A 24,820-nucleotide genomic window follows, 5' to 3' on the forward strand; every position below is an offset into this window, starting at 1 on the left:
AGTTCAATCTAATCCTTCCCTCCTACATTACCCTCCATTTTTCAATCATCCATGTGCCTATCTAAGAGTTTTTTAGATGTTGGACATTGGTAATGTAAAATACGGCGAATCTAGTTTACTGGTTTATTGGTGAGACCGACGGTGGAGGGAGCTGTGTAGTCTCAGTTGTGGCGAAGACTAGGCCTCACACCGCAGCCTCGCCTGTTGCAGCAGTCCAGGAGGGGAGGCACTGGAGGCGGTGTGGTGTGGTGACCAAGCTGGGTTGGCGGTTACCCTGTCCAGTGTTCCCTTGGTGGAAGACAAGCTGGACTGTGTAAGTGCATGCCTACATATGTTTGGCTGTGGACTGCTAAGAGCTGCTTGTTCTTGTTGACAACACCCATACACGATCAATTTACAGAACATGTCACTTAAGAACTTGGGCTATATTATAATTTAAGTGTCACTGCATTATTACTGCTGTCTTATATGTGCTATATATACCTTGTGCTGTGTATGATTGTTGGTAATGTTTTGCACTTTGGTCTTGGAGTAATGCTATTTTGTTTGGCTGTATTCATGGGTATTTGTGTATGGTTGAATGACAACTAAACTTGAGCTTCATCTTAAGCTTGAATGTCCCTAATGTATCTGTCTCTACACCACCTCTGGCATGGTGCTCCATGCACTCATCCACACATCTCCCTCTTGTGCAAAGAACTATACTTGACACCCTCCCCCATACTTTCCTCCAATCACCTTAAGGGCCCCCCACCCTCATATTAGCCATTTCTGCACTTGGAAAAGGTCTCTGGTTATCCACTCGATCTATGCCTCTTATCATCTTGTACACCTCTATCAAATCACCTCCCATTCTCCCTTGCTCCAAAGAGAAAAGCCCTAGCTCACTCAACCCATCCGTGTAAGACATGCTCTCTAATCCAGGCAGTGTCCTGCTAAGTCTCTACTACACCTTCTCTAAAGCTTCCCCATCCTTCCTATAATGAGGAGGCCAAAATTGAACTCAATCCTCCAAGTGTGGTTTAACCAGGGTTTTTGTAGAGCTGTAACTTTACCTCATGGTTCATGAGCTCAGTCCTCGTACAAATGAAGGCCAACACCTTCCTAACCACACTATTAACTTCTGCAGCAGCATTATACAACATGGAAACAGGGTATTTTCAACTGAGATGCATATCGTTAGGAACAACCCGTACAAAGTGTGTAGAGAGAATGCTGTCTTGGCAGAGAGGTCAATAACTGGAGCCACAGATTTAAAAATATTAATTTTGGTGAAAACCCATAGGTTCATTAAATATTAATGTGATTTTGCTGCACAACCTCATTAACATCCTCAGTTACCGTTCAGCAAGGGCATATTAGTCAACGTGAACCATTAAACTGAGGGATTCTAAGGTAAATACACCAGCACATCGTGAGATTGCTTCATAAGAGTTCCGTTTGCCAAGTTGTGTTACAATTCAGTTTGAAAGTAAATGAACCAATAATCTCCACAAAGCCAGGCAGGGTGCGTCACCAATCAGGGTCAATGGCTATAATATGACTCACAGATGGGCAATGTTAAATTGAGCTGATAAAAGGCAGTGGTGTCACTATCCTGTCTGTTTCAATTCAGTTCTGATTTGGACACAGACGGATCTTTTAGACAGCTTTACACAGAGCATTTCAAATTTCTTGATGACAATATTTCGGAGGACCCATCTTGGGCTCAGCACATTGATGCAACCATGACCCAATCATTGACGACCGGCAAATTTGTACAGATGTAATTCCAACTGGTTACATCATGGTCTGGTACGAGAAGTCCAACACACAGGACCACCAGATGCTGCAGAGAATGGTGGGCTCAGATGGTACCATCATGGTTACAGCTCTCCCCACCATCGAGGACCTCTACAAGAGGTGATTTTTCTGGAAGGCAACATCAGGCCATCCCCTCTTCTTGATGCTGCCATCAGGCAGGAGGCACAGAACCGTGACCTTCCTCCTTGGGCAGCACGGTAACATTGTGGTTAACAAACTGTATTACGGTACCAGCTACCCAGGCTCAATTCCCACCGCTGTCTGTAAGGAGTCTGTACGTCCTCCCCGAAACCACGGGGTTCCTCCGGGTGCTCCGGTTTCCTCCCACAGTCCAAAGACATGCAGGTTAGTAGGGTAATTAGGCATTGTAATTTGACCCACAGTTAGGCTAGGGTTAAATTGGGGGTTGCTGGGCAATGTGGATCAAGGGGTCGAAAAGGCCTGTTTTGCGCTGTATCTCAATAAATAAAAGGTCCAAACCTCAAGGTTCAACAATAGATTCTTCCCCACTCCCATCAGGTTCTTGGACTGACGTGAGAAAAAATAATTCTTCCTCGGACTATATTTCACACTACTTGTACTAATGTGGTTATGTGTAATTTCTGTTTGTCATGTTGTAGAGGACTATGCTGCTGCTGCAAAAAGCTGATTTCCATAGTGGGATTGTTGAATGCTCCTCTTGTGGGAAGTGTGAAGGCAGGGAGACGTCCAGTGTCCCTGATGACTACAACTGTAGGAAGTGGTTCCAGCTTCAGGCTTCTAACAATCCGCATTAAGGAGGTGGAGCTGGAACTGGATGATTCAGGAGGATGAGGGGGTGACAGATAGGACATATAGACAGGTAGTTACAATCAAAGCGCAGGACACAGGAGACTGGGTGATGGTCAGGAAGTTAATGCTCCAACTACCTTTTTTTGGTTTTCTCAGACGATTTTATGTTTGAATTTGGAGAAAATTAGAAGTAACCTTTATGATTCTTCATTTAAATTTGAACAGATTTGGGGACCTTTTATTCGATATTTTCATTTAATGTAATATTTACCCTTCTTGTTTTTTTTTCACTGTTTTAATGGAGGTCGGGATTGAGGACGTGATTTTAAGTTTAACTCTGTTTGGTTTCAAGTTAGCCCATTGCTTTGCCTTGCTTTTAGTTAGCTGCACGGTGGGTTTTTTTTTTGGGGTTTTTTTTTCTTTTTTTTCCATTGATATATATAAAATTTAGTATACTATTATGTTATCTTGGTTTCTTATGCTTAAATTACATTGTTTGTAGTATTTTCTTTTTGGTATTGTTATCTTTTGGAATTTTATTATACTTTAACATTGTATTAATGTTTATATGGCTTACCTTTTTTGTATACTTACTCAATAAAAAGATTTAAAAAGAAAGAAAGATGGTCAGGAAGGGGAAAGGGGGTTAAGGAGCCAGTGGAAAATTCCCCTGCAGCCCTCCCACTCAACTGTCGGGGGGTGCCCTAACGAGGAAAGTTACTGATTCTGCCTCTGTGACTCAGAAGGGACAAATACAAAAAGGGTGAATACAGGACTGAAGGTGTTTTATTTGCCAGGATGAAATGGTGGAGCAGACTTGATGCACCAAATGGCCTAATTCTGCTCTGATATCTTATGGGGTGCCTCAGACTTTTGCACAGTACTGTATTAGTCAACGTGGAGCAGAGTGGATCACCGCGGGAGGGGTGTGGAACCGGTGGCGGAGGAGGAATACCAGGGGCGGGATGCGACATGAGTGCAGACACACCCTGCCCTGAGACACTAGGCAAGGTAATCTGATTCCAAACAGTTGGTTTATTAATCATTACAGAATGTCCCTCTGGTGCTTCCCGCTCCCTCCCTCTTTTCCCAACCATGATTCTACTCTCTCTGCTCCCTTCCCACTCTCAGTCCACAACAGAGACCTATATCAGAATCAGGTCTATCATCACTCACATATGTCATGAAAATAGTGAGGTAGCGTTCACGGCTTCAATGTCCATTCAGAAATCAGATGGTGGAGGGGAATCAAAGCGTTTCACTGTCATGGCACATGTGACAGTAAAAAAACAGTTACTGATGTCTATAAAGGGGTCTTGGTACCGAAATGCAGTTTAAACAAAACCACCCATCCCATTTCCTGTAATAACCACACTGTGGAGCTCCAGGACATGTTGGTGAGTGGCTGGATATTGATTCCTAGATCTCATCCTTAGCTCAGGGGAAGGATGAGGTCCCTGCGGGATACTTTACACTTGATTTAGAGAGACATTAATTTTACATCCTGTTTGTTTTGCAGAGCACTGAACACTCCTTCAGCTTGTTTCAAAGGCTCAAATGAGGAGTTTGAGATTTGGTACATAACCTAAGGTAGTTACAATTTTCTACGGCGGAGAGCATTCTGACAGGTTGCCTCACTGCCTGGTTTGGAGGCTCTAACATACAGGATTGTAAGAGGCTGCAGAGGGTTGTAGTCTCAGTTTCATCACAGGCACAACCCTCCCCATCATAGAGGACATCTTCAAAAGGCAGGGAGGGTCTCGAGAAGGCAGCATCCATCATTAAGGACCCTCACCCTCCAGGATTTGTCCTGTACAGGAGCCTCAAAACCCATACTCAATGATTCAGGGGCAGTGTCCCCACCTCCACCATCAGATATCTGAATGGTCCATGAACACTATTTTGGTCTCATTTCAAGATGCAACATAGAAACAGGCTAGAGGAACTCAGCCAGCCATACAGCATCTATGGAGAGGAATAAACAGTTAGCAGTTTGGGCCAAGACCCTTCATTAGGACCTAAGGAAATGGGGACCTGGGGTGGAGAGTGTTATACACATCAGTATTGTGTAACAGATCTTTAAGTCCAGTTACAGATTACCCAGGTATGTCATTTCTGTGGCTGGGAGGAAACCTTCAGGAAGGGGAAGTCAAGGGAATACACACTTGTCTTCATCGAAGGATCACCAGTGGAAAAGGTGAGCAGTTTCTAATTCCTGGGTGTCAACATCTCTGAGGATCTATCCTGGCCCAACATATCGCAGCAATTACAAAGAAGGCACCATTGCGGCTATATTTCATTAGGAGTTTGAAGAGACTTGGTATGCCACCAAAGACTCTCGCAAGTTTCTACAGATGTATGTGAAGAGCATCCTATCTGGTTGCATCACCACCTGGTATTGACGGGCAACTGCATGTAATCAGAAAAAGCTGCAAACTCAGACTGCTCCATCATGGGTACTAACCTGACCAGCATCTAGGACACCTTCAAAAGGTGACGCCTCAAAAAGGCGGCAGCCACTCATTAGGGAACCCCAGCACCAGGTCATGACTTCTTCTCATTGCTATCATCAGGGAGGAGGTAAGGCAGCCTGAAGACACGTACTCCGTGTTTTAGGAACAGTTTCTTCTGCTCCATCAGATTTTTGAATGGACATTGAACTCATGAGTGCTACCTCAGTTATTTAAATTTTTTATATAGACTTCTTATTGTAATTTATAGTTTTATTATTATTATGTACTGCTGCCGCAACACAGCAAATTTCATGACATATGCCAGTGATATTAACTCTGAATCTGACAGTGTACCATGTATATATGTGCGAGAAGTTGCAGTCTTTATTTGAGTATCTGAAGAGTCTGCTTCTCAAGATCCGGCTGCACGTCATCCACACACTCCTGATCTACAGCCTCTCTATACAGACGGGTGGGGCCGCTTGGGGGGAGGAGAAAATATGCTGGTCAGTTTGCCCCTGGAGCCAGGTCAAGCTGGCCATTCAGGGCTCTTGGGGGTGGATAATTGAGAACTAATGACCTAACCCTCTTCTGGGGGTTACATTCGTGGCTAGGTGTCCTTGGAGAAGCAGCATGTGGTGTCCACAGGTACAGTTGGGGGAGTGGGGGACTTCTGTGTCTGGTGGGCATCACAGGGGTTCAAATGCATTCTGGCGGTGAGATAATCTGAAACTGCAAAGAGTGACTTGTGGAACAAAATAATATTGTAACATTCTGATGCTGTAATCACCGAATCCTTTGAAAAACAACAAAAAAAAGACTCCCTAAAGAGCTAGGGTTTAAAGCCTCAACCACGCCGGGTATTGACTTGTGCCTCTGCTATTTACTTGCTACCTGTATCCGGTGCAGCTGAATCTCTATTGTGTTCTACCCCAATCTGCAGAAACAGACAGTCAGCTGAATGAAGAAACAATCTGTACAGAGCTCGCTATTCCCCTTTTAACTATTCTTTTTTTTGATTGTTATCGGCCTCTCTCAATGAACAGGATATTTCTGGAATGTTGTGTAAAGGAGAGTTGTAACAATGACCTGGCACCACCAAGTTCTCCTCCCTCACTCTCTCTCCCTGCCACGAGAAGTCACGCAGGTTTACTCTGGCCACAGGGGGCACCGTTCCAGTTTTGCATCCTGAATCAAAGTTCAAAATAAATTTATTATCCAATTACGTATCTGTCGACATACACAACCCTGAGATTCATTGTCTTGCGGGCATTCACAGTACACAACCCACACAATCAGGAAAGCTGTGGAGGATGAAGAGAGCTGGACTTTGCACATCTATACTCATGTCATCCTACAGATGTGCAGTAAGCTGCATTACTGCTTGCTGTGGAAACTACATTATGGTGGACAGGAAGGCTCCACAACAGGGTAGTCAAAAACTGCCAATGCATCACCAGCACCAGACTACCCACCATCGAGGACAAGTATACAGAAAGGTGCCGGAAAACATCATGAAGGACTCCACCCACCCTGCTCATACACTGTTTGTCCCACTCCCATGAGGGAGGAGGCTATGTAGTATCCATGCCAGGACCACCAGACTCAAAAACAGATACTTTCCCAAAGCCGCAAGGCGGATCAACACTTCCACCCACTAACCCACCCCTCTATACCCCCAACCACTTCTTCTTTATCATTTCCTGTCAGTCACCTTATGTATACTCTTGTGCTTTGTGTGATTCTATAGACATACAGTCAATGTATCTAAGTGTCTTATGTATTAATATTTCTTGTGTTTTTTTATTATTGTGTTCTTTACCTTATTGTGCATTTTTGGTGCTGCATTGGACCTGGAGTAAAAATTATTTCACTCTCCTTTACACTTGTGTACAGAAAATGACATTAAACTATTTCGAATTAAATAGATTCTGTTCCAAACTACACACAAAGACCGATAGTCAGTCTGGTTGCCTCATGGCCTGGTACAGCAATTCCAACGCACATAAACGCAACAGGATACAGAGAGTAGTGGACACAGCCTTGTCCATCACAGGCACAGCCCTTCCTATCACTGACAGCATCTACAGGAGGTGCTGCCTCAAGGAGGTGGCATCCGTCATGAGGGAATCCCCCTCCATTTGGGCCACGCCATTTTCTCAGAGCTCTCGTCGGGCAGGAGGTACAGGTTCAGGAACAGCTACTTTCCTACGGCCATCAGGTTCTTGAACTAACCTGCACAATACTAACCCTACCTCAGCAACAGACCACTATGGACCACCTCTTGCACGACCGTGAACTTGCCTCTGACCATATTTCTGTTGTTTTTTTTTAGTTCAATAGCATAAGAACATAAGATATACACAGTAAGAGCAAAATTAGGCCATTCGGCCCATTGAGTCTGCCCCATCATTTGATCATGGCTGGTCCTAGTCTCCCCCACTATAGGAAAAGTACTATCCACATCCATTCAATCTAGGTCTTTCAATATTCGAAAGATTTCAATGAAATCCCCCCTCATTCTTCTAAACTCCAGTGAGTACGGGCCTGGAGCCACCAATCACTCCTCATGCATTAACCATTTCATACCTAGGAATCATTCTCATGAACCTCATCTGAATCTTCTCCAATACCAGCACATCCTTCCTTCGATAAGGGGCCCAAAACGGCTCACAAAACTTCAATGCCTTATAAAGCCTCAGCATCACATCCTTGTTTTTTGCTTTAAGAGGGAATTTCCGGGATGGGAGGCATTTTGGCTACTTTACTGAGGGAGTGAGAAATGCAGACAGACTCCATGGAGGGGAAGCTGATTTCCGTGATGTGTTGAGCTGTGCCCACAACTCACTGCAGTTCCTTGTGGTCACAGGCAGAGCAATTAATTGATATTACAAATTAATGTCACTATTTCAATTTACTTAATTGTTACATTTTCCTTGATATCAGCATCAGAATCAGGTTTATTATCACAGGCACATCATGAAATTTGTTGTCTTTGCAGCAGCAGTGCAATGCAATACAAAAATATAGAAAAAAAACTGTGAATTACAACACACACACATCTATATGTATACACATAGGTATATGTGAGACAAATAAATTAAATAAGTAACGTAAAAATAGAAATAAAAAAGTAGTGGGGAAGAAGCTGTTCCTGAATCACTGAGTGTGTGACTTCAGGCTTTTGTACCTTCTTCCTGATGGTAACCATGAGATTAGGGTATGCCCTAGGTGGTGGTGATCCTTAATGATAGATGCTGCCTTTTTGAGGCATCGCTCCTTGAAGATGTCCTGGATACCACTGAGGCTAGTGCCCATGATGGTGCCTATTATAGGCCAATGTGCAGATTTCAAAGGGAGTAAACGATGTACAATATCAGGTCGCATCTTTTGTTTTATCCCCCAGAGAGTATAATGGGTTTGGAACTCATTGCCTGAGAGGGTGCATGGGGGTGGGGACAGCGACTCCCATCAAAAGAGTACTGGAGTGTGGGAAAAGTAAGGAAGACAAGAGCATTCTCTATCATTTCTACATTTGCTGAACATAAGTGGGAATAGAGATCCATAATTCCTTCAAAGTGGTGTCACAGGTAGCTCGTGTTAGTAAAGAGAGTGTTTGGCACATTGACTACAGGATTAAGGATGTTATGTTGAAGTTGTATAAGACACTTCACTCAATTTCACTTGCCCCATCATTGAATTGTTCCCACAACCTATGAGCGCACTTTCAAGAACACTTCATCTCATGTTCCCGATATTTATTGCTTAGGTATTTATTATTATCATGTACTTACTTTTATATTTGCACAGCTCATTGTCTTTTGCACACAATTTGAACATACAAGGTTATGATTATTATTCTATTATGGATTTATTGAATATGCCTGCGGGGTTGAGAATGGTGACATATATGTACATTGATAATAAATTTACTTTGATCTTTGAACATTGGTGAGGCCCAATTTGGAGTACTGCAGGCAGTTTTGGTCACCTACCTACAGGGAAGATGTCAATAAGGAAATAAGACCATAAGATATAGGAGCAGAATTAGGCCATTTGGTTCATTGAGTCTGTTCCACCATTTCATCAAGGCTAATCCATTTTTCCTCACAGCTCCAATCTCCTGCCTTTTCCCCGTATCCACTCGTGCCCTGACCAATCAAGAATCAATAAGATGTGCACAGAAAATCTACAAGGATGTTGCCAGGACTCGAGGACTTGAGTTGTAGTGAAAGGTTGAATAAGTTAGGACTTTATTCTCTAGAGCGTAAGAGAATGAAAGGAAATTTGACAGAGGCATAACAAAATTATGAGGGGTACAGACAGGGCAAATGCAAACAGGTTTTTTTCCACTGATGTTGGGAGAGACTAGAACTAATGGGTTAAGGGTGAAAGGTGAAATGTTTAAGAGGAACATGAGAAGAAACTTCTTCACTCAGAGGGTGGTGAGTGCATGGGATGAGCTGCCAGTGGAAGTGGTGAATGCAGGTTCAATTTCACCACTTAAGAGAAATTTGGATAGGAACATGGTTAGGAGGGGTATGGATGTAGGTCGATGGGACTAGGCAAATTAATAATTTGGCACGGACTATTCAATCTAAAATTTAGCAGTGCAACTATATAATTACAGAAAGTTTAAACGCAAAGCAATCATTGAATTCTAGCATTTATCCACTCTACGTTTCAAGCCAATTTCATGATCCTAATCATTTTGCTAGATTAAATCCAGCTCATTTTCCCAAAACAGGGAGAAAGTTTTACAAAGCTAAATTAATTGCAATTTATTTCTAAAACACACACACACAGACACACGCCACTACAGAATACCCGTTTCATGGGTAGGTTTGACTGAAAACAAAATTTATCTGTGAAACAGGTCTTTGGCACATGGACGATAGAAAAATAGAGGGCAATGTAGGTGGGAAGAGTTGGATTGAATTTACAGCAGGTTAAAAGGCCGGCACAACATTGTGGGCTGAGGGGCCTGTACTGTGCTGTAATGTTCTATGTTCTAAATCTAATTGGTTGATAAGATGAAAGGAACACACCCTCACCCACAGAACAATGTATATGCACAGTGGACTGTCAGGAAGAAGAGAATGAGGATGCTGGATTTCTCAGGAAAGAAATTGCTGGAGGAACTCAGTGGGTCAGGCAGTATCTGTCGAAGTACACTCAGCCCTGCTTAATGCTGAGGAAGCATTCCTCGGAGGTGGAGCGCTATGTAAATCAACACTATGCGGGGTCATTATAACCTTACGTAAATGGACATGTGTGTCTGATTTAAAAAAAAAATCAAACCTGAGATATATGATATATTATTTTATGTATACACAGTAATTCGAGGAGCGACAAACACAGAAGTAGGCCTAACCTGTACACCAGTGGAGCAGCAACGCATCGCAGCAGCAGAGGGAACTGGGTGGGGTTACACCTTAGAGGAGGGACCAGGCTGTGGGTCCTCCTCTTTGTCTTCTTCTTCAAGTTAGCATCGAGATTTGACTGCCTTTTCCTCTCATGAAGCAGTTCTCGGTAGCAGGAAATCATGTTGAGAACACCTCTCTTTGTCTTATTGCTTTGCTCCTAGTCAGGGTCATTATTGATGAACTGGTCCATGATTTGTGTGATCGTGGTGATGCTAGTGTTGAGGAATTTTGTGGTGAGGTTTCTTGCTGGTGTCTCCTCCTCTCCATCTGTGTCCTCAGATTCACTCAGGATATGTTGCTCTGCCAATTCTCTGAAGCGTGTCAAGATTCTCAGAATGGTTTGGGGTATTATCAAGCATCAAAAAATGCTTTAGGTTCAAGGTCACGCTCCTCATAATGCTGCTTTACTGCTGGACAAAAATATGAAACAAACCAATTTTGGAAAATCAATCATCATCTAGGCTTTCTTGTTTGATTTCCAAATCACTGGTAGACTTAACTTTAAAATGCCTTTCATTGCTTGTGGTGTTTCAGAGTGATACACAATCATAGGCTTAACATAAAGTCACCTTTAGCATTGCCTCCTAGCAAGAGAGTTAACTTGTCCTTCGCAACCTTGAACCCAGGTGCACGTTTCTTTTCTCGGGAGATGAAAGTATGAGAAGGAATTCTTCTTCAAAATAGGCCCATTTCATCCACATTGAAGACAAGCTCGGGATGATAATCGTCCTTTTTGATTATGGTCTTCAGTGTTGTACGAAAATCCTGGGCTGTCTTGCAGTCTGCATTAGCCGCTTCACTAGAGATACGTATGCTATGGAGGTTATTGCGCTGCTTAAATCTAACAAAGCAACCTCTGCTGGCAGTGAGTGTTACAGACATCTTCTTCTTGAATATGTTTGAAGATGCTTCTTGTCTTTTCCATTATCATCAGCTGGCTTAGGGGCATGTTTCTTTGTGTTTGGTCATCTACCCATATATTTAGTATATTTTCCATTTTTTCACGCAAGTGGCTCCTTGAACGAGTCACCTTCGTTGATGATAACTTTGAGGTCATCGTTGCAGAAGCTTCTAAACGCTGTATCAACTGCAGTTTCAGATCCATGCTAATGCATTTCCTAGACATTTTAGATGTACTACCCTCACTGGAAGTTGTAGGCCGTTTTCAGACATGATGGGTGAAAAAAAATGGAATAAACTGGCGAGGGAGCAAAAACGTTTACACACACGGGGCAGGCAGAGCATGAACTAATACATGATTGGCTGTGAGTGACACAGAGTATTTGTAAAGTGGTCTCACTGGCTGATTGAATGTTTACTGTAATGGTGGCAGCTCTTGAAAAGTCTTAAGAGTTCAGAATGAATTTTTGCCATTTTAAAACATTTCAGTAAAGAATCGAATAACTGGTTTAACGAATATTGAATAACGAACCAGCGCTATGCGGGATCTGAGGTAGATGGACAAATGAAAGCCTTCATATGGACAGTGGCTTATGGCAGAATTTCAGATGGCTCAAGGAGGTGTACAGGAGTGAGATAGATCAGCTGGTTGAGGGGTGTTGCAGCAACAACCTGGCACTCAATATCAGCAAGACCAAGGAATCGATTGTGGACTTCAGGAAGGGGAAGTCGAGGGAACACACACCAGTCCTCATTGAGGGACTTGCTGCAGAAAGGGTGAGCAGTTTCAAGTTCCTGGGTGTCAGCATCTCTGAGGATCTATCCTGGGCCCAACACACTGATGCAATTACAAAGAAGGCAGACAGTGGCTATATTTCATTAGGAGTTCGAGGAGATCTGGTATGACTCATGGAAGTTTCTACAGATGTACTATGGAGAACGTTCTACCTGGTTGTATCATCACCTGGTATGGAAGGGTCACTCACTACACTGGATCAGGAAAAGCTGGAGAAAGTTGTAAACTCATCCAGCTCCATCATGGGCACTAGCCTCCCTAGCATCAAGGACACCATCAAAAGGTGATACATCAAAAAGGTGGCATCAATCATTAAGGACCCCACCACCAGGACATGTCTGGTTCTCATTGCTACCATCAGGACTCAACATTTCAGGAACATCTTCTTCCCCTCCAACATCAGATTCCTGAATGGACAATAAACCCATGAAAACTTCCTCAGTACATTTTTCCTGTCTTTTTGCACATACTGTATATCTCATGTAAAAATCCCACCTCCGATGTTCCTCCTATACTTTGCTCCAAACACCTTAAGGTTATGCCTCTTCGTATTAGCTGTTTCCACCCTGGGGAAAAAGTCACTGGCTTCCCACTCTATCTATGCCCCTTATCATCATGCATCTATCAAGATATAATTTACAAAGATAAATTATTATAAAATAGAACTTACAAGGTAAAACCTCTATCAAGCCATCTCTCATTTTCTTTCTCTCCAAAGAGAAAAACCCTAGCTCGCTCAGCCTATCCTCATAAGACATGCCCTCCAATATCGTCTTCTGCGACCCCTCTAAAGCTTAAGAACATTTAGTAGAGGTACGGATGAGTACATGGATGGGCGGCGTATGACAGCTATAGTCCAAGTATGTATTGATGGGACTGGGCAGAATAACATATCAGCATGGACAAGATGGGCAGAAGGGCCTGCATCTGTGTTGTAGTGCTTTATGGCAGTCTGATTGGGAAATTAGTACATGGAATTGTATCGCTCCTCTTGGACAGATTCCGAAGTTCCCAATACATATTTTCACACAGAAGCTGGCTTACGTAATTTAATTTGCGTTCATCACTGTACAGCTGTTACCTTTCACTGCTCTGTGGAGGAGACAGGAAGGAATCCAGCTGTTCAACTATTTTGGGATTTAAATCCAGTGTCACAGTGCTACTGTTGGGCCTCAGAACATCTCCAAGTCCACTGCCTTACAGTCAGAAAATATTATTAGTCCTGATGAACTTATTGAAACCTATGGAATATTGAAAGGCCTAGATAGAGTGGACTTGGAGAGGATGTTTCCTTTAGTGGGAGAGTCTAAAACCAGCGGGCACAGCCTCAGAATTGAAGAACTTTTCTTTAAAACAAAGACGAGGAGAAATTTCTTTAGCTGGAAGAAGTTGTATCTATGGAATTCACTGCCACAGATGGCTGTGGAGGCCAAGTCATTGGGTATATTTAAAGCAGAGCTTGATAGGTTGATTAGTTAAGGCGTCAAAGGTTACAGAGAGAAGGCAGAAAATGGGATTGAGAGGGATAATAACTCATCCATGATGGAATAGCAGAGCAGACTTGATGGACTAAATGGCCTAATTCAGTTCCTGTGTCTTATGTCTTATTGTGAAGGGTCTCAAACAAGAAGTCAACTGTCCATTTCCCTCAATGGATGCTGCCTGACCCACTGATGGTTGCTGCAGAATCCAGCATCCACGTCCTCTTGTGTCTTTGTAGAGACTCCTGAGATATTTTGTATTTTTTTAAAATTCTAATTATATCCATTTTTGTAAACACTGTGTTTATGTTTTTCTTGTGAATGCTGCTTATCTGATGCTATGTACCTGTGATGGTGCCTCTGTAAATAATTTTTTAAAATTTTATATGCAGATACATCGACGCAGTTACAAAGAAGGCACAACAGCGGCCATATTTCATTAGAAGTTTGAGAAAATTTGGTATGTCACCAAAGGCACTCACAAATTTCTACAGATGTACCCTGGCGAGCATTCTGATTGGCTGCATCATCGTCTGGTACGGGGGGAGGGGGCAGCTACTGCATAGGATCGAAATAAGCTGCAGAGAGTTGTAAACTCAGTAAGCTCCATCCCGGGCGCTAGCCTCTGTAGCATCCAGGACATCTTCAAAGAATGGTGTCTCAAAAATGCGTCATCCATCATTAGGAACCTCCACCACCCAGGACATGCCCTCTTCTCATTGCTACCATCAGGGAGGGGGTACGGAAACCTGAAGGCACACACTCAATGATTCAGGAAATCTGCCATCAGATTTCTGAATGGACATTGAACCCATGAACACTACCTTGCTACTTTTTTTTTGCACTATTTATTTAATTAAACTTTTAAAAATATAATTTACAGTTTTTATTATTATGTATTGCTGCAGCATACCAACAAATTTCACAACATATTCTGGCGATATTAGACCTGATTCTGATGTTCTTGTGGAAGTGACAATAAACTTGACTTTGACTTTGTTCCCAAGGACAGAAAGATTTCTCAGGGTCTTCTGCTGTGCCTGTGTTTGGATATCAATAGGAATCTCCCCGGGCTGATGGCTAAATGCAGGCACGGTTTGCCTCCTCTGCCACGTTCCCATAGTGGGACAAGTGACCACAAAGCTGCATTCTGCGTTGACTGTGCAGATTCAATCTCATAAGCAACAGGGGGAGGAGGGAACGAACTATTATCCTGCAATGAGACTGGGATCTGGACCACACTACCCACAGGTACAAGTAAAAATGGTGTTTATGCTTTTCTCGTGAATGCTTCTTCCCTCAGGCTGCGAGACTAATGAATACCCTGCCGCCACCGAGGTCTCGATTCTAGGACAGCAAGCTGTTTACTGTTTCCTTGTGCTGGATGCACTTTGAATTATATTTTATTAACATTTATGGTAATATTTTGTTTTATGTGTTTGTGTGTGATGTAAGTATTGTGGATGCACCATGGTCCAGAGGAACTTTGTTTCATTTGTTTGTGTATAGGACAGATGACAATAAACTTGAACCTGAACTCACTGCTTATTTGATACTATGTGCCAGCAAGCTAGTTTGCAGAGCCCACAGCAATTTCAAGGACACTTCCCATCCGTTCTACAATCTCTTTGACTCCCTACCGTTGGCAGAAGGTACCCCAGTATAAGACAAGGACTCTCGGGCTGGGTAACAGCTTCTTCCCACAGATTGAGAGACTTCTGAACACCCTGCCATCATCCCGTACACATTACTTATGACAGCAACAGTAGCAGTAATAAGAGTTGTACATTAAACTAAAACATTTCTATATCTTGTACTGTATATGCACTTTATGTCAACTCGTACAGACTGTGCAAAAGTCTTAGGCACACATATATATAGTTAAGATGCCTAGGATTTTTCCACAGCGTCGTAGTAATTTTATGTTATGCACAATACCGCCAAAAAATAAAAACAAATTTCATTAAATGTGAGTGATGATAAACCTGATTCTGATATGTATCTCTATTGTAGACTGAGAGTGGGAAGGGGGGAGGGAGAAGGGAATCGTGGTTGGGAAAAAGGAAAGGGAGATGGAAAGGAGCAGAAAGCACCAAAGGGACATTCTATAATGATCAATACATCAATTGTTTGGAATTAAATGACCTTGCCTGGTGTCTTAGGGCTGGGTGTGTCTGTACCTGCGCTTTGACACTCCTTCTCTGCTACCTGTCCCACACCCCATACTTTCCTCCTGCCAGATTTGCAAACTCTCTCTCCACTCCACGTTGACAAATATAGTACTATGCAAAAGTCTTAGGCACCCTAGCTATAGATATGTACCTAAGACTTTTGCACAGTACAGTAAATCTACAGAATACATTTTTTATCAGTTAATGTTATGTGTTAATATTATTTTATGTGCTGTATGTGACTTACGTACTGGGTTTTGCACCTTGGTCGCAGAGGAACATTGCTTTGTTTAGCTGTATACATGCGTATGGTTGAATGAATGAATATACAGTTTTAACTTGAGGTCTCGTGTCTGTGGGCTCTGCGACGTTTACTCTGCTATGTGCTGTACTGAGGCTGAGGCTGTGGGCCTGCTCCAGCTGCTCTGGGCTCTGTGTCTGTGGACTGACTTTCATTCTAAATGCTATTTGCTTACTTTTATTGTTTGCACAATATTTTTTTCTCTCTCTGTACATTGGGCATTTGTCGCTCCTTTTTTAAAACTGTGTTCTTTTGGGTTTCTTTGCTTTGTGGCTGCCTGTTAGGAGAGGAATCTCAAGATTGTATAAAGTATACATACTTCGATGATAAATGTACTTTGAATTCTGAAGTTTAAGCTTCAAAAGGAGTATTGGATTAATACATACAAACTATATTTCAGAGGCAAGCATTCTGTATGCTTTCTTTACCATCCTATCTACTTGTGTTACTACTTCCGGGGAGCTGTAGAATTGGATCCCAAGATTCCTCTGTACATCAACCTTTGATAAAAATTTCCTTCTCTGCATCTGTCCTCTACTCACTGTGATTTCTCTTGGTATCTGCAAAATGTGATACCTTAAGAAGGTGGCATCCATCATTAAGGGCTCTCTCCATCCATTACATGCTCTCTTCTCAGAAGTGTGGTGGAGAGCAGTCTGACTGGTTGCATCACATTCTGGTGTGGTGGTTTCAATGCAGAGGATCACAAGGTTGCATTTTTATAAACGTGCGGTAGAGAGCAGTCTGACTACTTGCATCACTGCCTGGTGTGGTGGAGAGCACTGATTGCATCACCGCCTGGTGTGAAAGTTCCACTGCAGAGGATCGGAAAAAGCTGCAGAGGGTTGTAGACTCAGCCAGTTCCATCATGGGCACCAGCTTCCCCACCATCGAGGACATCTTCAAATGGTAGTGCCTCAAGAAGGTATAAATGATCATTAAGGAGCCTCACTATCCAGGACATGACCTCTGCTCATTCCTATCATCAGGGAGGTGGTACTTCAGCCTGAAGATCCACACTCAGCTTTTTAGAAACAGCTTCCTCCCTTAGCTGTCAGATTTCTGAACTGTCTTTGAACCCTAGTGTGGATTACTACCAAAGGATTACTTCCTTTGCACTATTTAGCATTTGCTGATTGTAACTTAAGTTTTTTTTTTGTTTTGCACAGTACCGCTGCCACAGAACAACAAATCTCACAATCTATGTCAGTGATGATTCTGAAATCACCCTGCTTTTATGGAGAGAAATTGCTGTAGTTTTTGCCTTAAATTAAATGGACAGAGAGTGGCGCAGTGGTTAGTGTGACACTTTACAGCACCAGTGACGCAGGTTCAATTCCCACCACTGCCTGCAATGTGGTTGTACGCTCTCCCTTTGAGCAGTGTAAGTTCCACTGGGGTGCTCTGGTTTCCTCCCACGTTCCAAAGGCGTTTGGGTTTGGTTTAGTGAATTGAGGGCATGCAATGTTGGCGCCAGGAGTGTGGTGACACTTGCGGGCTGCCTCTAACACAACCCTGGACAACGTTGGCTGGTAATGCAAATCACACATTTCATTGTACACTTTAATGTTTCAATGTATATGTGACAAATAAAGATATTCTTTCAAAAAATCTTTCCAGAATTCTGTTTTAAAGATTTACCAGTTGGTAGGTTAACTGGTTACTGTAAGTTGTCCTATGATTAGGCTAGGGTTAAATCTGGGATTGCTAGGTGGCGTGGCTCAAAGGGCCTATTCCACGCTGTATCTCCAAATAAATAAATAGGATCTAGTGCTTTCCTGGTGTACATGACAAATAAAATCTTCTTGGGCTTCCAGCCGGGTACAAATACCAATTAGAACCGAAGTTTCAATGACAAACTCTGTCATCTTCATCAGGAACAATGCCTCGGCATGAGTACAGATTAGTCATGATAAGTACCACTGGATTAGACAAGCCCAAGCATCATCCCTGATGAAGATGGCAGAGTTTGCCATCGAAACGTTGGTTATAATTGGTACCTGTATTCCGTGGAAGCCCGAGAAAAGTTTGTTCAAAATAAATAAATAAATATATTGCCAGTGTTTGTTATTAGCCCAGACATACACTGTATCATGGTCAGTTGTTATTAGCCCAGACATACACTGTACCATGTTCAGTTACCATTAGCCCAGACATACACTGTATCATGGTCAGCTGTAATTAGCCCAGACATACACTGTACCATGTTCAGTTACCATTAGCCCAGACATACACCGTACCAAGGTCAGCTGTAATTAGCCCAGACATACACTGTACCATGGTCAGTTGTTATTAGCCCAGACATACACTGTACCAAGGTCAGTTACCATTAGCCCAGACATAGACTGTATCATAGCCAGGGTGTCCGTTATTTATTCAACACATTTAAGCACTATTTTTTTGATTTTCATCATTTGATTGCCATCAGATTCAAACACAAATTTATCAAAGCACTTTGAAATATACAGTAAAATGCATCATTTGCATGAATAACTAGCACACCCAAGGATATGGTGGGGGCAGCCCTCTTATACTGACCATTTCCACTCTGGGGAAAAGACACAGGATATCCATTCTGTCACGTCTCTTATTATCTTACACGCCTCTATCAAGTCACCTCTCATCCTCCTTTACTTCAAAGAGAAAAGCCCTAGCTCATAAGACGTGCTGTCTAATCCAGGCAGCATCCTGGTAAATCTCCTCTGCACCCTCTCTAAAGCTTCCTCACCGTTCCTATGAGGTGACCAGAACTGAACACAGGACTTCATGTGTGGTCTCATCAAAGTTCAAAGTTTGATCAGGGTTTTACAGAGCTGCAACATTATCTCATGACTCTTGAACTCAATCCCCTGATTAAAGAAGGACAACACACTATCAACTTCAGATTCAGTTATTTATCACATGTACATTGAAATATACAGCGAAAGGCATCGTTTGTGTGGGAGCAACTTCAAGGAGCCACCACACATTCCAGCGCCACCATAGCATGTCAACCACATTCAGAAGAACAACACAAACAGCCAAGACAAAACAAGACACCAACTGCAAAACAAACCTCTTTCCCATCCTTCCCACCCACCCGCTCACACCCCCAGGCCTCGCACTCCAGAGCAGACAAGACCAGTTAACGTCCCAGTTGAATAAAACAATTCTTAAGAGTGGAGATCTCACTGATTTAAGTCCAACCCTGAACAGTGTCCTACCTGAGGAGAGGAGACTGCCACTACTCCCACTGATGATCTTCCCTTTGCTTCCCATGTTGGCCAACTTGGATGTCTTCAGAGTCCCCGTTTCAGTCAGGTCAATGGCGATTTCACTCAGGCTCCTGGCAGCGTGGATTTTTGACTGGGGGGTTGGGGTGGGGGGGAGGGGGGAAGAAGCAGAATCAGAATCAGATTTATTATTTCTGACTTATATGATCTGAAATTTGATGCTTCGACTGATTGCTATGGAAACACCAATTCCCAAGACAGAAAAGTCCACAGAACCTGGTGGACACAGTACTGTTCGTCTCAGAAAAAGCCCTCCTTAGCACTGAGCACATGCAGTGTAACATGCTGGCATCAGTGCTGCCCTCCAGTGTTCACTCAGGGGAAGACAAACTGGATTGCATTCGTTTGCAGACTGCTGCGGGCTTGCTCTTGCCAAGAACATTCATGGACTTGGGGACTTGTGCTACATTATATTTTTGTGTGACTGTATGTTTACTGTTGTCTTACAGTATATGTGTCTTTTACTGTGTATTACTGTTGGTACTGTGTTTTACATCTTGACCCCAGAGTAACACTGTTTTGTTTGGGTGTATTCATGGGTATTTGTGTATGATTAAGTGACAAATAAACTTGAACAAACTTATCACTGGGATCTCACTTTCTCAAAACCAGGTCTCTTTAGCTGGGGAACTGGAAAAAAACTGAAGGAAAAAATCAATTTTAAATATCCTTTATATGCAGCAGAGATTTAATGTAAAACCAACTGGCAATCAGAAAATGATGGACACAGACCAGTCCATCGCAGGCAAACCCTCCCCACCACTGAACACATTTACACGGAGCACTGCCATAAGAAAGCAGCATCCATCATCAAGGACCCCCACCATCCAGGCCATGCTCTGTTCTCGCTGCTACTGTCGGGCTGAAGTACAGGAGACTTAGGTCCCACACCACCAGGTTCAGGAGGCCCTTAGTGATGGCAACCAGCAACCATCAAGCACTTGAACAAAGGGGGATAACTACACTCATTCTCTGGTGTACCCATAACCAATGGCCTCACTCTAAGGACACTTTATCTTGTTATTTCATGCTGTTATTTATTGCTATTTATTTATATCTGCACTTGCATGGTGTGTTGTTCATTGATCCTGTATACCCGCAGGAAAAAGAGCCAGAAAGCTCCGTACCCACTGGAGTTGAGTTTAGAAGAATTGGCGGGGGGGGGGGGGAGAATCTCATTGAAACCTATCAAATATTGAAAGGCCTAGATAGGGTGGACATGGAGCGGAGGTTTCCAATAGCAGGTGTCTAGGTCCAGAGGGCACAGCCTCAGAATAGAAAGACATCCCTTTTAAACAGCCAAGGGGAGGTTTACTTAGCCAGATGGTTGCAAATCTGTAAGGACGGCAAAGGCTATGGTGAGAAGGCAAGAGAATTGGTTTGAAATGGAAATCAAATCAGCCACAATTGAATGGCAAACCAGACTCGATGGGCTCAATAGACGAATTGTGCTCCTATGTCTTCTGATGTTTAGAGACATATAAGAGACTCTTACATAGGCCCATGGATGAAAGAAAAATAGAGCATCATTGGCTGTGTAGGAGGGCAAAGTTTGGTTGATTCTGGAGTAAGTTAAAAGGTCAGCACAACATTGTGGGATGAATGGCCTGAACTCTGCTGTCCTGATTCATGTTCAGGGCTTTGTTTTTAATTTCTACTTTTTCTTGTGAATTTTCTACTTGGTTTTAAATCTGCAGTGATGGCTAGCTGTGATGACTGGCTGTGGACTCACTTTTGTGAATTTCAGTTCTAAATGTTATTTGCTTACTTTTATTGTTTGCAATTTGTTCACCCCCCCTCCCCCCACACACACACACACTGGGTGTTTGACAGCCTTCTTTAGTTTTATTGGGTTCTATTGGGTTTCTTTGCTTTGTGGTTGCCTGTAAGAAGACGAATCTCATGGCTGTATACAACATACGTACTTTGATAATAAATGTACTTTGAACTTTATTTTGTCTTTTTGGTCACAAAGCCTTGCAAATTTCTACAGATGTACAGTGGAAAGCATTGTGACTGGTGGTATCAACATCTACTATGGAGGCACAAGATCTTAAGAGACTCTGCCAGCCCCATCCTGGGCACAAACCTCCCCATCATCAAGGACATCTTCAAAAGGCAATGCCTCAAGAAGGCAGCATCCATCACTAAGGGCCCTCACCGTCCGGTACCTGCCCCTCCTCATTACTACCATCAGGGAGGAGGTACATGAGCCTGAAGACCTACACTCAAGACTTTAGGAACAGCTTCTTTCCCTCCTGTGTGGCACGTGGCCAAGTGGTTAAGGCATTGAATTAGCAATCTGAAGGTCGTGGGTTCGAGCCCTAGCTGAGGCAGCGTGTTGTGTCCTTGAGCAAGGCACTTAACCACACACTGCTCCAGTCCACCCAGCTGAAAATGGGTACCAGCAAAAAATGCTGGGGGTTAACCTCACGATAGACTGGCGTCCTATCTGGGGCGGGGGGGGGGAGTCTCGTATTCTCAGTCGCTTCACGCCACAGAAACCGGCATAAGCATCAGCCTAATGAGCCTATAAAGCTCGGGATGGACTTTAACTTCTTCCCCTCCATCACTGACCACTGACACTGCCTTGCTATTCCTTTTATGCATTATTGATTTATTTCTGAAATTTTTGTAATTTTCTTGCCCTGTACTACTGCCACAAAACAACAAATTTCCAACATATATTGTATCACTATTAGCAAGCCTGATTCCGATTCTTAAATGCCCAGAACCCATGAATACTACCTTGCTCTGCTTCTCTTGCACTATTCATTTATATTCACGGGACGGCACAGTAGTGTAGTGGTTAGCACAACACTTTACAGTACCAGCAACCCCCATTGTCTGTGAGGAGCTTGTACCTTCGCCCCATGACCGCGTGGGTTTCCTCTGGGTGCTCTGGTTACCTCCCACGGTCTAAAAATGTACCAGCTGGTAGGTTACTAGGTCATTGTAAATTACCCATGATTGGGCTAGGGTTAAATAGGGAGATTTCTACGCAGCTCGAATCAAAGGGCTGGAAGAGTTTACTCCATGCTGAATCTCAATAAATAAATAAATTCAGTGGCCACATTAATATGTACACTTGCTCTTTAATGCAGATATCTTAACAGCCAATCAAGTGGCAGCAACTCAATGCAGTAAAGGATGCATATATGGTCAAGAGGTTTGGTTGTTGTTCAGACCAAACATCAGAATGGGGAAGAAACGCGATCGAAGTGACTCAGACTGTGAAGTGACTGTTGGTGCCAGACAGGCTGATTTGAGAATATCTTAGAAACTGCTCATCTTCTGGGATTTTCACGCACAAATCTCTAGAGATTACAGACAATGGTGCGAAAAACAAAAACAAAATCCAGTGAGCATCAGTTCTGTGGGAGAAAATGCCTTGTTAATGAGAGGTCGGAGGAAAATGGCCAGACTAGTTCAAGCTGACAGGAAGGTGACAGTAACTCAAATAACCATGTGCTACAACAGAAGAACATCTCTGAATGCACGACACATCGAATCTTGAAGTGGATGGGCTAGAGCAGCAGAAGACCACAAACATACTTGGGGGTACCTAATAAAGTGGCCACTGAGCATATACTTGCAATTTACAGTAATTTGTAATGTCTTGCATGGTACAGCTGATACAAAACACCACAAATTTCACATTATGTCAGTGATAATAAACCTGTTTCTGATTCTAATTACAGTAGAGTCATAGAGAAGTACAGCACAGAAACAGGCCCTTCTGCCCATCTAGTCCATGCCAAAACATTTAAACAGTCTACTCCCAATGACCTGCACCCGGACCATAGCCCTCCATACCCCTATCATCCACATACCTATTCAAACTTCTCTTAAACATTGAAATCAAGCTCACATGCACCACTTGCGCTGGCAGCTCATTCCACACTCTCACCGCCCTCTAAGTGAAGAAGTTTCTCCACACGCTCACCTTAACTTTTTTTCATCTTTCACCATTAACCCATGACCTCTAGTTGCAGACCCACCCAAATTCAATGGAAATGCCTGCTTGGATTTACCCTATCTATACCCCTCAATTTTGTATACCCCCATCAAATCTCCTCTCAAACTTCTACGTTCCATCCATTTCAAGGTTTGACATCTTGTGCATTCAGAGATGCTCTTCTGCACACCACTGTTGTAACAAGTGGTTATTTGAGTTACTAGCAACTTTCTGTCAGCTTGAGCCTATTCAATCTTTCCTTCTAATTCAGGTCCTCCAGTCCCAGCAACACCCTTGTAAGCTTTCTTTGTACTCTTTCAACTTCAGTATTACGAAACCTCTGAGACCTCTGCAAACTTTGGCACACTCCCCACTCCCCTAGGAGGTTGTGTACCCAGGACGTGAAGGTGAAGCGCAGTTAAACCGCTTAACCCGAAACATCTAGGTTCATTTGTACTTACTTTGCTTTGCTTCCTGTCCAGATAGAACTGGTGCTGGCTAATGGCCATTGCCCAGATCGATTTAATCAGAGCTGCGCTGGCGTACCATGTGTGCACTGCGATTCCACTGTGACCAAAGGTTCTCCTGGTTACAGAGGCCCTGAGAATGTAAAGAGAGAGCCAGGTTACAGCGCGCTTTCTCTTCCAGTCCCTGGTGGGTATAGGATTACCAGCAATGCCATTTTATCGCCACGACACAAATCCCTGCCTTACTACAGATGCAGCAGTGATCCTGCTCTGAGGATTCATACTAAAAATTCCGCTCCGAGAACTCATACTTTGCCTGATGGAAAAATTCCGCATGCTTCCTTAAAGTTTAATTTACAAGTTTAATGAAAAGAACAAGTTTAATGAGAAGAACAAAAATAAGATACAAGAGAGCAGCTTTCTATTTGCATTAAAGCAGCAAATATTCCAGACTTTGCAAGGAGCCTGTTTGATCTTTCTCATTCTTCTCCTGACCTCGTTCAATGTTGTGCAAATCAAGCTTTCAGTATTATTCATTTTTTAAAAACATGCGCAATTTGTCTTTAGCATATGGTGACATATATGCACTTTGATAATAAATTGACTTTGAGCTTACCTGCGGGGATCATGAACTTCCACAGAAAATTTCTTCTCTCTGAAGTACAGGTTCTCCAATTGCCTCCATTGGAAAATCTTAACAAGACAGAAGGATTTGGGATGTAAAGCGTTTGTAATTCCAACTGCTTTTAACATAAGAACAGATCTTGGACACACACAGGCACATGGTTTGTTACACGGCTGTCTCCTCTCCTACTTCTGTGAGACTCAGCATTAAGGGGCTGTAAACAGGTTTCTAAACAGTTTGGGTGTGTTTTCCTGAAAAGACTTCTTTTTTCTTTCAAAAAAAAACGGCTGGTAAGTGCCTTCCTGTAGTCTGCTCTCCCTCTCTAGCTTCCACACAATTCCTATAACTGCAGACTTTTCTTAGGCTGAACACGTTTAGTGCTCTGTTCTGTTAAGT

General features: G+C 43.0%; 1 protein-coding gene across 11 annotated transcripts in view; it reads right to left on the reverse strand.

Moving 5' to 3' along the window:
- The window catches only part of frmd4a (FERM domain containing 4A), a 523,313-nt gene that overhangs the window by 46,909 nt on the left and 451,584 nt on the right, over positions 1–24,820 (reverse strand). For all 11 annotated transcript variants that reach the window (XM_063072636.1, XM_063072634.1, XM_063072635.1 and 8 more), the window contains 3 exons: positions 24,416–24,492; positions 23,794–23,932; positions 19,306–19,447 (listed from right to left, as the gene is read on the reverse strand). In XM_063072636.1, coding sequence (XP_062928706.1) covers positions 19,306–19,447; positions 23,794–23,932; positions 24,416–24,492 — 358 coding nt within the window. The remainder of the gene's footprint in view (positions 1–19,305; positions 19,448–23,793; positions 23,933–24,415; positions 24,493–24,820) is intronic.

Source organism: Mobula hypostoma, chromosome 20 (assembly GCF_963921235.1).
Source record: "Mobula hypostoma chromosome 20, sMobHyp1.1, whole genome shotgun sequence".
Taxonomy (NCBI): domain Eukaryota; kingdom Metazoa; phylum Chordata; class Chondrichthyes; order Myliobatiformes; family Myliobatidae; genus Mobula; species Mobula hypostoma.